This window comes from Harmonia axyridis, chromosome 3, assembly GCF_914767665.1.
Source record: "Harmonia axyridis chromosome 3, icHarAxyr1.1, whole genome shotgun sequence".
NCBI lineage: Eukaryota > Metazoa > Arthropoda > Insecta > Coleoptera > Coccinellidae > Harmonia > Harmonia axyridis.
The window spans coordinates 27,684,996-27,699,351 of NC_059503.1; the positions used below are offsets into that span (position 1 = coordinate 27,684,996).

General features: G+C 38.7%; 2 protein-coding genes across 5 annotated transcripts in view; both read right to left on the bottom strand.

The window, feature by feature from the left end:
* Nucleotides 1-796: 796 nt before the first annotated feature.
* LOC123674881 (ERI1 exoribonuclease 2) lies at nt 797-2,056 on the bottom strand. Its single transcript, XM_045610020.1, has 4 exons — nt 1,897-2,056; nt 1,578-1,837; nt 1,264-1,523; nt 797-1,209 (listed from the first exon to the last, which is right to left on the bottom strand). Exons 1-4 carry the CDS (start codon nt 1,926-1,928, stop codon nt 1,027-1,029), a joined length of 735 nt encoding a protein of 244 aa, XP_045465976.1. The 5' UTR covers nt 1,929-2,056; the 3' UTR covers nt 797-1,026.
* Nucleotides 2,057-3,719: 1,663 nt separating this feature from the next.
* Nucleotides 3,720-14,356, bottom strand: part of LOC123674872 — a 92,440-nt gene continuing 81,803 nt past the window's right edge. For all 4 annotated transcript variants that reach the window (XM_045609996.1, XM_045609995.1, XM_045609997.1 and 1 more), the window contains one exon: nt 3,720-9,395. In XM_045609996.1, coding sequence (XP_045465952.1) covers nt 5,922-9,299 — 3,378 coding nt within the window. In that variant the 5' untranslated portion in view covers nt 9,300-9,395 and the 3' untranslated portion in view covers nt 3,720-5,921. The remainder of the gene's footprint in view (nt 9,396-14,356) is intronic.

Consider the following 14,356-nt stretch of genomic DNA (forward strand, 5'->3'; position numbering starts at 1 on the left):
AAAAATATTCGATGTATCAAATGTTGATTCTTTTATATGTATTGCCTACTAGGCTCTATAATCTAGGAGAATGTAGATATCTCTACCTTCCATATCGAGGAAGATGAATAAGTGGCAACCAATTTTTATACAAAATTTCATATAAATATCCGCTATAGATTCCTAGAAATGATCAATGCTCTAGAGGGCGTACAGTTAGGAATTTATTTCCATTCAGATTTGGAAACTAATCTCTCCCGAAATTTTCAGTTGAGATTCAGTAGAATACAAAATTAAATGAAAAATTCAGTCCGCCTCCCAGAGCTTCTAGTATTTCAGAAGACTGATAATTAAATATTTGTATGAAATTTAGCACAAAAATAAGTTATCACAAAGCATTGATACTCCTAGACCCACGTATTTAGGAAGTAAAATAAATCTAAAAATCATTAATTTTCAGGAAAATTTGAGTTCCGTACTAATGAAATATGCATTGTTGCGAGACTTCCAATATTTTTCACTACAGAGTCTGATATTTTGAAGTTTCTGAGCTATAAGATTTCGAATATTTTATTCGTCACTCAAAACGAATGACACTGGTTGATAAAATCCCGCCGGTAGATACTCAATGAAATTTTTTCCATGTATTGAGATTTTTGTGATGAAATAGGATATAATAAACCAAGTAAAATTTGCAGTATTTTAGAATTCTATATTCCAAAATGGAAGCTGAAGAAATTTCAGGGGGTTATATTAAATTCACCTCAAGTATAGACCTTCTGTAACAACTTGGGCCTGGTGTGAATGAAATACTAAGAAAAAATCATAAGTTTATTCAACATCTGAAAAACTCTCTTTAAAATCAGGACGAATAAAACAAAAAAAATTCCACGAAGATTTAAAAACCAACATTTTCTCAACACATTCTCGATAAAATTTGATTACCCTTCACTTGGAAAGTTCAAGATGGAACAATCTTCTACTCTAAATTTCCCCCCATATCCTCTGTTAATATTTATAATCAAATTTTGATGCACGTCCAGAAATTCATCTTTTTTTATGACTACCCATCTTCGAAATTCTTAACAATGCCCCATCCTGAATGAGTTTACGAACTAAGTATGCTGTGTTCTTGGCATCGTCTAGGCCACTGTGCTGTTTTCCTATGAACTCAAGCCCCACTTCTTCTAAAGCCCCTAACAAACCCTTTGGCCTTCTGTAATAATGCTCCTGAAAACAAATGGCAAAATTATGGAAATAAAAACCTATTCCATGTATAATTACCATATAAATTTCTCTCAGATCTACCCACTTCCCAAAAAACTCCTGTTTATAAATGTTTTTCCTTCTGCACTCTTTCGGTAGGCAGGTACCAAGATCCCAGTCACTCCATGTTACAAACACGCATTTTTTTTTCCCAGGTAAGACCATATCACAAGGGAAGGAAATGTTTAAATTCTTTTGATGGTTTTTGATCCACTTGGTGAACAACATCAAACAAGTTCCGATAGGAACTCCTTCATCTACTTGTTTCTGTGTGATTCCTATAATAGTCTACATATAGCTATAATTTATGTACTTCACAAATGATTTCCTACCAGTTAGTTCTATACAGAATTCACTGAGTATCGGAAATTCAGATGGCTGAACGTACTGCTGAAATTCATCAATGATTCTGCCTTCATTCACATCATACATAACAACAGAGAATTCAATGACCTCATTCTTCCTTCCTCTATCATTATTATTCCAACAAGTTGCCTCGAAATCTAAGACCAGCAAATAGTCGAAGTATTGTGCAACTCTCTTTGTTTCATTTTCTCTGCTCACATCTACCAGTTCTATTGCACCCAATTGCCTAAAATATAAAATTTAATCGGAAATGCATTCGTTTGATCGCTGGAGAGATTTACTCACTTCGCGAGTTGTACTGTTGGTGAATAAGCCATTTCAATGTTCGTAAATTTTTGTTGTTGAGAAATGAGAATATTCTCCTGAAGATATCATTTTCAACTTTCCAAAACAGATGTCACAGAAATAAATCAAAATCTATGACGCAAATTGAGGCCACAGAAAATCATCTACATTTTTTCGAAATGATATGATGCTGATTTCATACGAACTTTTTTAGAAACGGATTTTAATAAAACAATTTTAGAAATCATGTTGAACTGCAAGTGATAAGTGGCTTCATCTACATAAATTTATTGTTTGGAAATAGAAGCTCGCGCATTGTGAAGGAACAACAGTCAACACTAGATGGCACCAATAGGTTAGTAAAACTTTTTCTTTCGACCATTTATCACAATGAAAAGTTATTTGCATCAAATACTTTCCTAGTGGCAGGGACCAAACAATACGTCCTAGGAAAAAAAATCATATGGAGTACCCCCGACTATGCCAGGGGGATCGTCTGAAATCAGTTCACGATACAGGGTGTCCGAAAAAAATTTTTTTTTTCTTGACGAATACCCATTGAGGGATCTACCGGCGTAGTGACAGGGTCCAAGGGGCGGAGGGAGTAGGTTAGTATAAGACGGAAGTTCCTAGTCGCGTTTCACTAATGGGAAATTCTCCTTAAAACGAAAATTGAGTACTAGTAGAATATCGGTAAAACGTCACATTTCCACCTTATATTTACCATTAAAGAATTAGGGTCAAATAAAATTTGAAGCGTTTCATTGCCATTGTACGATATGGCAACATAGAATACAGATTACTTGGATAGACAACAGTAGCGGCGCCAGTTAGGGGGTCCAGGATTTTTTTGAGAGGGGCCACGATTTCCAGGTGCATCTAGTTCACGTTGAATTTATGTTGTATTTTTATTGTTTATGCGATATTTCAGAAGGGGCAGGAACTATTTTGGGCAATGCCACTGATAGACAATCTATTTTTCTATCATGTTGATTGGGTACACTAAGGTAGCTATACATAATTTGATCATATTGGAGTAGAAGGGTAGAAGCCAATGACCAAGGAAGACAGACAGACTCATATCTTTCATTGTATTGGTTGTACAAGCTATTCACATTGGTACTATTGTCTCTTTGAGTAGCCGTAACGATCCAATTTAATCAAGTTATTTTTGAAAAACCAATTTGAATAGTAAATTCAGATAATTTGAAAAAATCATGAATGAAACCCATAATAATTCAGTTTAAATTTGGATTAAAAACCCAAATTCAGGATAAGTTCGATTCATTTGAAAGTTGTCAAGATTATTCACTTCTCTGATTCTGATCCGTTCATTCTGCCACATCTTGCACTTGTAGAACAAAAACGTGCGAAAATATAGCAGTTTCGCACAGTTTACATGGTTATATTTTAGTATTATATGTTTGTGATACAGAAAACTGTTCTACCATCCCAAATTTTCCAATGTAAAAATTACTAAACGGTATTCATGGAAATATTTTATCAATTTCAATTAAAATTCAGTGAGTTAGAGAAATATCAGCACAGAAGACTCATTCCTCCACTAGTTCATTCAATATCAATGAATATCAATGCCTTCTTCACTTATATTATAAATAACTATTATTCAATGAAATTTTAACAGCATATTATTCCCAGAAAATCAATAAAACTCATTATTCGGTATATATGCAATTAATTATTATTATATTATTATAATTAAATTATGAATATAGAATGATTCCAAATGGAATTTGAAATAAAATATAAAACCATACATTATTTGATGAACCATGGCAGGGGAGAAAAATGAAAGACCTTCCATATATCCACTTGTTTATAATTTACAATAATATAATACAAAGATTAGACGAATATGACAATTTAAAAAACCCAATTCATTTTAGAAATTGTCGAGTATTTTGTCAAAAGAAAATGTGATAGAACATTTAAAATGATGTTTCTATTCTAGAACGAGTAGATGCATTAGAGATACTGGCAAAACTTCTCGAAAAAAACGTAATCGTAAGTACATAAATAAAATAGGAACAGATTAAGGCAAGTCATGGAATGTGTGAAAAATATCGAAAAAAGCGGCATTGAAAGCCCAGCTATTGAATGAGCAAAATAAAAAGCTGCACTAATCAAACGGGAATGGAACGTTTGTTGTTATATCCAGAAAATGCAGTTGCAACAATTTCCTTCTGAAAGTATTGCTACAACATACTTTCATTTTGACATATAAAAAAATAACATAATTAAAACTATATTGCTACCTTACATTCAGTCAAAAGATTTTCACAGCATTTTAACATTTATTATTATTGCGAGTTCTTAAAAACTTCTTGAATTCTTGAAAATTTCAACAAGTAGACAAATCTATATAGACGCCTCTTCTATAAAAATGATTTAAATAACAAATTCTCTCAATCAATTAAACATCTGTAAGCAATATGTACACATAATAAAAGAATAAAAATATACAAAAATTAGTAGCGTAGAAAAGTGTTGAAACTGCATTGCAAAATAATAATGGCAAATAATTCATTGGATAGTACTCACAAAATCAAAAATAAATACTGTCAAATAATAATACTGCAAATAAATTATATACAATAAATGCATACAGAAAAATTGGAACTAAATATGAATCCATAAGGATTTAGATTTACAACTAAAGAAAATTTTGTGAAAATTAACCTGTATGCATTTGGTTTGAACAGAAATGAATGGCAACCTGTTTGTTGCTTGCTTTAATAATTTAAATACATATATACAAAAAGACATCTACATGCCTGTCTAGTTACCGAGCCAGTAGCTAAAACTAAACATACGCTTTGTGACGCCATTTATTATTAATATGAGTAAGTTTACTTCTAGGATTTATTCTTTTTCGTTACACCTACTTAACAACATCATGTGAAAGTGAGCCTCCAGTCTCGGCAACTAGACACTGGGATTTTTTTTTCAAGAATTTCGCAAAATAGAAGATTATTAACTTCTAGGAATAAGGACGGTGAAGTCGAAACATTTGGGAGTTATTGGATTAAGTTGCTTGGTATCACTGGTATAAAAGTTAATAAATAATGGGCAAAAATCAAATATGTTCATAGATTATTTGATAAATTCAAATTGAAGAAACATAAGCCAATAACTCCAAGCTTCAAAGTCAAAGAGACTTAATAAATTATAATGAACATTCAGTCGTAGGTCCAACGAAAAGAATACAGGGTGAAGAGGTACACATAGAATTAGGTATTATCATTTCAAAGTTCTCAAATTTTCACTTTATCCTTTTCCTTCACTTGCTAGCTGCCTAAATTTTCGAACCCTGTATTTCAAAAAGTCAACATATAAAATTAGGATTTCATATCTTGTATATATAAAAAATTAAATTATAGTTATTACTTAATTCAAAACTATGTACAGTGGCAAATATACACATTTCATTTATTTACTACCTTTCTTTTAAATTATAATTAATATTAATATGTATTTATATAGGTACACTATTTTCTAACACAGTGTATCGACAACTTCGAGAGAAAGGTTAAGATATTTTCTTATATCACTTTTTTGTGAGTCACCTAAATATTATTAGTTTGTTTTCATGAGTTTCAGTAATTTCACATGAAAACTCTCGTTTTATTAGGTCGTAATTTGGCAATTTTTTCAAGGGGCCGACTGATTTAGGCCATCAAATCTTGAATAAGGCTTATTCTTTTCCAATGATGCTCGACAAAACATTGGCTCGGATGTAACACGAACATCGTTCCTTCACTATTTTCTGAAATTTCTGTGTGCATTTAAGTTTCATTCATCAAACAGCAATCTTCAGTTTATTAACAACAATTTGCAAAGAATTTATGATACTATATATAAGTAGTGAGACATCAACTTTTTAAACACCTTCAGAAAAAAATAAACAAAAACATTTCATTCGAAACGAGCAAAAGCTAAACGAAATCTATCGGTTCTTTGGAACGAAAATAGCGTCCGAGCCAACGTTTTCGAGGCAGCAAGAGTTATGCTTCCCCATACTGGTTCATGTCATTGAATTTCTTGTTCTTCTTGGGTTTTTCGTGCTCCTCCTGCATGTGCCTGAACCTAACAAAGCCCTGTTCATCCACCAACATGGAATCAGGTACCTGGTGTCTGGCGTCGTGGCTTGGCAACGTTTGCACCCCTAGGTGCGGCCTAGCGTGATTCTTCCTCGACCTACCGGTGGACCTTCTGCCCGACGTATTCGACGAGTTTCTCGATCTCCGATCGAAATCGGACCTCTCGAACTCGTGTCTCGTTCTCTCGTATTGGTGATGATTCAGACCGCTATTGTCAATAGGCTCACTGTAGATATTCCTATCCTGAGCGTTGCCGAATAGATCGTGCTGGTAATCCTCGTTGTTATAGTCCAGGTCGTACTTAGGTTTAGTATAATACTTGGCCGTGTCATAGGTCTTCCTAGCCGATCCCCTAGCAGAGGAGTTTTGGGCACCCCTATCGAAATTACCGGAACCCGGTTGCAAAAAGTTATTTATATTGACCTGGTCGGCGTTTTGCCTGGAATCAAATCTATCGGAGCCCCACTTGGGCCTTTCAAACCTATCGAAATTGGAACTGCGCTCGTTGTCGCTGTGGTACCTTTCCAAAGTAGACTTTTTGTCGAAGGAATCGTTCTGGAAGGTGTTTTTGACCAAGATCGGCCTCTCCACCGCTTCGGTTGGGATGTTGTCAAGTATCATTTCGTTTCTGCTGTAGTTCATGGCATTGGGGTTGGTGTTGCAATTGTTCGGGTAGATGTTATCCGTACTGGAGTCACTGGTGGTGCAGGGGAATAGAGGAAAACCGCCCGCGGTCTGCTTTTCCCTCTGTGACATTTTCAGACTGACCACTATCGCTAGCAGAGTAATGATAGATATTTCGATAAACCTAACAGATAGCTCAAAGCCCCAGAGTATCCAATGGTGCTTGATTTCACCGTTAAATCGATCCTCCTCGATGAAGAAGAGGGCGTACAGTTGTACGAAACCAAGAAGAACGAAGAGGAGGGCCACGGCAATGGTTATGTGAGAAGCATAGGAGATATTTTGGGTGCACATTTCGGAAAGATTCTGACTTTTCTTGGCCAGGACATTCTTAATGATTCTGTAGAGGTATAAGTAACTGACACCTAAAGCCCATGCCAATAGGACAAAAACAGGTTTGCAGACAATCAAACTAGCCTTTTCCATGAAACCAAAAGTTTCCAGTATGCTCAAGCCGAGACAGAGGAAGATGTGAAGGGCGGCGAAGACTACTAAGAACACCGGCCTGGTCTTGACCTCAAGGTGAGTCAGGGTACGTTTGAGCAAGAACAATATTAAGATAGCGAAGGTAGTGGCCATCAAGCTCATGGGAAAATTGTGCAGAAAATCGTACAGGAGGACGTTGAAAGAATTATTGACATTGTAAGGGTCATAGGCCAGATAAAAGATCCGAAGCACACAGATGACTGTGAGCATGAGATGCACGGTCAGGAAGTAGCTCTTAGAGAACATGTGCGGGTCGTTTTCATATCTGATCAACTTGTATATTGAATAGATCGCGAGGACGATGTAACCGATCAACACTAGGAAGATGTGCACGTTCCAACAGATCAGCCACACCTCATCACTGGTCACGAATGTCACATTGCGTTCTTTCTCCTTTACGTTACGCAAATTGATAACATCGGATATCTGGGTAGTGAGATCGTTTTGAACTGGCCTCTTCTCCGGAAGTTTGGGAGCGGCGGCCACAGCGTTCTTTTGGACAGTGACGCTCTCCGACCGGTCTGGCGGTACGTCTTTCTCGAAGGGAGACGAAGGTTCCTCTATTGGCTTCTCCATCTTCTCCGTACTGCGTTCCACTTCCTGGACCCTAACGGTCGGTTGAGCGATTGGCGCCCTCGTCTTTGTCGTCTTTGGTTCTGATCGTTGCTGGAAATTAGGAGTAGCGGACACCGACTGTAGGAGGGAGTCTGGAAAGTCGTCGTTTCTGCCGTTCGGTCCGCTGAGTATTCTGGTTATGGCAGGAAGGTAACCCTTGTCGTACTCGAAGTTGCTCTCGTTGACGTTGCGACCACCGTTAAAGCCATCATTAATACGAACGTTCTGCGACGGCGTATTCAGAGTCTTCTTCTTCTCGTTTGTCGGAGGCTGTGGGTTGGAGTTGTGTGACGGTGGTTTGGGCTGTTCCAAAGGCTTTTCTGGAACACGTTCGGCATTGACTTTCGGCAGATCAGGTCTGAAGGGTATTCGGTCCTTGTTAGGCATCAGACTAGGTGGTGGTATAGGGCGGCGGTGGACAAAGTCGTTATTGGTTCCACGCAAAGTAGGCTTGTCCTGGAACGGACTCTGAAATTTGGGTGGCAACGGCGGCGTGAACAGGTCCCTGTCCCTCTGCGGCGGGACGTACCTGGGTATTTCCTTGCTGTACATTGACTTCGTGGGTCTAACGTTCCTCTGTACGTTGTACGTCGTCGTAGTCTTATAATAGTTCTCTGTCACTTCTTCCTGCGGGTTATTTCTCGGTACGTAGTCTGGTCTTAACCGATCGTTGTTGTAACGGTTCGGGTTGCTGTAGTGCTTATTGTGATTGTTCTTTAGGATGTCAGCCGCAGGCGCTGACGTGGGCAGCACATGGTCTTTCTCCAGGTCTGTGCCGTAGCCACCCTCGGGAGGCTCGGCGAAGTCGCCATCGTATCTCGGCAGGTCTTTCTTCGTATCCACGCGCCGCCATTCCTCGTAACCGTCGGTGTAGCGGTATGTGGTGAGCAGCGGCGTCGCGAGTGTCGTAACCGGGTAAGCGGTATCCGGTATCGAACGCTTGGTGGTGCTGCCGTATGCAACCTTGTTAAACACGGCGCCTATATCGTCCAAATTCACATTTTCAACCAGCTGATCGGACTTATCGAACTCACTACCGTAAGCGCGAGCCTGGGCCGTGCACGCGATCAACAACAGGCAAATCACCGATAGCGACGCCGTTTTACATGGCGATGTCGACGCGCGACTCGTATATAGGCACGTGAACGTCGTAAGTAACGTGTGAAAACTTAGAGCGGTAAATCTAGCGAATTTCGATTTTATTCTACAGTCTTTCCAATCTTTTAACCTTAAATCACAGATAATTTTGCTGTCGACACAACCGTGTTCGGTTCCAGCGACGACAGGGGCGAGACGTCGTTTCGTCGTCAGGCCGTCGCCGGTCAGTCTTTCTCGCGACTTACGCGGCTTCTCGAGCGTCACCGAACGCGCTTCGGCTTCGCTACCGCACGACGTCACATTGGAGGAGATGCCTTCTGTCCTGCAGGACTCGAAGTAGGACATACCGTCGGAGGTTCGGGTCCTTCCCGGTAGTGGAAGTTCTTCGTGCAGACACATTTTACCTCATCGCTGTCTTTCGGCACCTTTGGACTATAGGCCGCCTCGGCTGGATGGGGAATCTTGTGCGTTCTTGGAATCGGGTGTCCAAGGTTCCTGGAAGAATAGAACGAACATTAATAATTTGAAAGAGAGCAGAGGGGAGATAAATGAAACAGAATATTCTATGATACGGTAATTTCGTGAAAAAAAAATTCGAAGGAGAAGTCTATCATCGACAGCCTAATTATTGAACAAATACCCTAAATAATGAAGATACATCGTTGACAACAGAAACTAGTCTTACGCCAAAATAACTTCACGCAACCTTCACAAAGTTGTTGACAAAGCTTTTAACAGTAAACAAAGCTTAAGAACTTGTCACAGCATCTCAATCAAGATGAGTTTCATCCCTGAACATAAACGGAGCATGTCAATTCGACGCTCTGGTATCACAAGACGCTTTTCATACGCCATAGTAACGCACGTTACGAAACGCATAGAAACGTAATGGTCGAAACCGTTAATTAGGGAGCGGCGGAGATAATGCGTGTCGTTAATCGCGGTTTATGTGTATCGTAAGAGATTCTCTGGCAATAAATCAAAGAGGTCGATCTCGGAAACGCGCCTTTCTCTTCGACCATGTCGAAATGAATCATCGTTACTCGTCGCGTCGCTGCTTTCGTTATCTCATTAACGATTATGACTTACGACTGTTTAAGAGGAATTGGGCGCTTTGATCCCGTTTCGAATTCGACGTCATCTGTTGTACGACGCCCCGGTCCGGTCACAATTCCTAGAGACGAACGCCAAAGCTGACCAACTCTAAATTATTTCGGAATTACGACAAGGATATGTTACTATTTCTGTTGTACAAACATTGATATGATCACTTTTATCATTATTTTGTTTTTTGAAAATGTGTATGCAAAACAAATCCTACTGATGGGGGATCTATATAGGCCGACCCAGGACAAACTTTAACCGATTGTAAACATCTCCCATGCTAAGAAGCAACTTGTGGAACTAGCCTTAACCTATTACCACTCATCGTGCAAAATTTGGAACATTTCCTTTTTAACATTTTTTTTTCTTACAGATGAATAGTTCACAAGTGTACACGCGGCGGGTTCCACATACAGTACAATCGCTTCTCGGCGTTCAGAAACTTTTGCCGATATCTGACGCTTATTTTGTGAGTTGGACAAATTTTAGTGTGCCCTGAAACCTACATCTGTTAGGATGAATTATTCGCAAAGCTTAGGTGAAAAACACGGTTTTAGTGCCACAAAAAATATTCAGTATACGGTAGATGTTCCTTAATAGTAATTTGTTTAGTTGTAACATATTCGGAATAGTTTGCAATAAAGGCCAAGCTATCTATTAAATCGGCAATTCGTATATGTAACTATATATTTAAGCACTGTGCAACGTAAAACTGTGCGATTTACATTACTTTAAACAGAAAGCACGATCAAAAACCAATAGGGTAGCATCTGTGAAGTATATCGCACGGCGAATAACCAATAAAATAAAACCTTTAGTAGTTACCAAGGAAACGAATAACAAACAGCCCGGGTAGCCGATTACTTTTTGACGTTTCGTAAGTGTGTCGCGATTTGTCATTAGTTTTTGAATTTGCCTAAGTTTTCATGGAAATGAATGTGGTCGTAGAAAAAGTATAGTACCCAACTCGAGTTAAACCAATTACGCACTTTTTGAGATACTATTACTAGAAAAACGTTTTCTAGTCGTGCGAAATATGTTTCTTACAACTCATGTTATGTAATATAGGTACTATTATTTCACTGTATTACAACCCATTTACAATAAATTCATTTGAATAAGTAGAACATTTTAGTTCCCTTAACTGTGAGTTGTGCCATGCCATATTTGGCACAAATCATAATATCAACTTTTTTCGCGGAAAATTTGAGGCGGGCATTTTTTTGACATTTTTATGCATATATATGTACCTAATACACAAAATATCAGAAAAATGGTGAGAATGGGTTAAGCCGGAGATGTAGTGTAGGGCAGGTTAGCGTAAAATTATGCAATCTGGCTTACGCCACATTATGCGCAGCCTGACTTGATATGACTTACAGAATTTACGCTCCCAATAATCCCCCGTTTTGTGAGAAGTGCTCGACATCTGAGCGTCAAGGCGTACCACGAACGCTGGACGTCGCGACGAAATTTCACCTCAGCAATACCTCCATCCCAAATGAAATTACGATGAGCACATCACGCGTTGTTCCCGTAAAAAAAGGGACGAACGGCGACGCCGATAACAGCGAGTTTTTCAGGAAAAAAGGGCAGACATCAACCCGCTTCTTAAATGCTCGGGTTAATTATCGTGGCGCAAAAACGTCCGCGTCGCGAGAACGCAATGGGGCTCGTCATGGCCGACGAGACGTGTAATTAACGCTCGTGCAGGTATTTGTCGTTCGTTTTATTCCTTCCAGGTTATTGGACGAAGGAAAATTGACCGAGCGGAAAAAAGCGGCCGTATGACGGGCAGGCGTGGCGCCGTTGTACGAATTAAATTCGGGGATCTGTCCTTGTTGCGTCAGCACTAGACGCTGAGCCGTTCATTTGTTCATTTTACAACGGTTTTATCTAACTAGGATGTAATACGGGTATTTTAAAGAATGAATTCCGCGTCATTTTCACACCGATTATGTCATGAGAGAGGACCAGCGCGAGTAATTTTAATGGGATCTGAAAAGGCGGTCAGCAAACTGGGCCGAATCGCAGCCCCTCAAATAGAGACTGCCTGAAACGGTCGCTCTCCTGTTTCACCTTTAACTCCGGCCCTGTCATGAGAAAGATGCCTAAAAATTCTAGTTTGCCGATTGATTACATTTTGTTTAAGAGGGAATACCACCAGGTGACATTCTCCTGATCTGTCAATATTTTCCCAGGGGAGGAGGGACAAAAATAATGTACGGTGTTGCTGATTGATTATTCAGAAGTAGTTAGTAATATTACAATAGTTTCCTCGAAAGGAAGTACTCTACTAGTCTTTATATGAATTTCCACAAAATTTGAGTTATGTCTCTTTTGTAATGATTGGTTGTAGGATCTTTTTACGAAAGGTTAGCATTATATTTTTGTTAATTAGCAGGTGCCGCTATTTCCATGGAAACCATTTTGTTGACGCTTAAGACAATTCAAAGACCATTTCAGGAGCAATATTGTGTATACCTATACCCCGCATCTGGGTAGGTAATTGTTTTGTTCATTCTCAACAATTGTTGATCAGAATTTTGAGCATTACGTTAAATTCGTTCGTTTCCGTAAATAAAATTTTGATTATTTTATTATTATTTACATTATTTTGAATTCGTGAATTTGAATTCATTTTTGAGACATTGCTATTGTGCATTACATGGTTGTTGGCGATTACAACAGATACTTCCAACTGATTCCTTTGTACCTTTTCTTCCCATCAGTGTAATATTTTCAACACAGCCGTTGACTGCAGAATAGATGAGTCAAATTGTTTTGGATTAGAATTTTTCATACAGTCCATTTAAATAACCATCACCATTTGTTTCAGAAAGTGACAACATCTTTGTGAAAACGATCGTTAGACGCTGTTTTTTTTCCTCTTAAACTTCAAGAAATGACAATGTCAAATTTCATAAAAACCCACCCTGTATGCAATGCCGTTATAGGAAAGTCCGTATAAGCGCATGAGTCGACAAAGCGGCGGATCCGAAGTGTTCCATACATAAATCCCAAGTATCTGTTTTATAACCGAATAAATATTAAAATCCTTTGATATAGAAATCTTGGTTTTATTGGTCCTTCGAATCTTGCACTCCTTTATTTGCCGAACTTTCGACCAACGAAAAATGTAGTTAGAACTCGACCCTCTTTCAATTTACGTTCCGTTTTCTATCCAAGTCTATAATATAATCCATCCATAAAACGCGTACAAACAGAGAGCCGAAATACTCTTCGAAATTCGTCGAGAAAAAAAAATCACGTACATCCGTCAACGTGCAGAAATAAAACTTTACGCTTACGGATCTCGTTCATTCTTTATGCGGATGGTTTAGAGTAACGCCCCGTCGTTTTCGGTTCAGGGAAAACACTTTTATTGCGCCGTTTAGGGACGTCGGGCATCTTTCTTCCCGTAAGAGAGAAAGGAACGCGTACGCCAAGACGTGGGTGACGGAAGAAGAGTGCGTTACGACGGCTATAAAGGTCTGGTCGCTAAAAGCGAGAGGTAAAAGACCACTTAACATACGCGCCTTCTGCGGCAAGAATTTGCATCGTATAGTATTCCCAAGGAACGTTTGCAACAATTTTATTATCGGAGGTCGTGTATCCTAAAACATCAGTTTCAATATGATATGGTGGTTCTTTCGAATGACTTGTTTGTAAACTTGACGCTTCAAGATTGGAATGTTTTTTGTTTTTGTGGACTACTCCTCACGTTAATAAACGATTACCACCTAATATCGTGTTTGCTTCAATTAAAGAGCACTCGAATCTTTAATGGTATTTGTTATTACCTTGAAGACTGATAGATTAATGCGTTATGTTGGATCTATCAGCTGGATAACTTGTGGTATACAGGACAGGGTGAGTTTTTGAAAACTTTCCATTGGCATATCTCCCAAGTTATAAAAGCTATGAAACAATAGTTAACTATCCAAACATTTCAGTGGCCTTTAACATTCCTGTGATTTAAGCAAATGTGCCTACAAGCAAGAGTTACAGGGGAGAGAAAAAACCGAAAGGGAAACACTCTGGCGGAATGTTCCAAAAAGTTTCTTCGAAACTGATACGTTTAAGAAGTTCCACAAAGTTTCTCAGATTCTCTGACACTGCGAGATCTAAGAAGTAGTACTCTTCTTAGCAAGAATATGATACACCTCCTCATTGGATTACATGCTTGGCATTGTCGAGCATTGTGAGAATGAGTCTTGCAGGAAATGACGATTGCAGATTTTTTGGGCAGGAGGAAGAAACTACTGATCACCTGATGACGGAATGCTTGGGATAAGAAACTTGTAAATTAGCCTCTTTGAGGTCATACCAGATACTGGTGTTCATTAGAA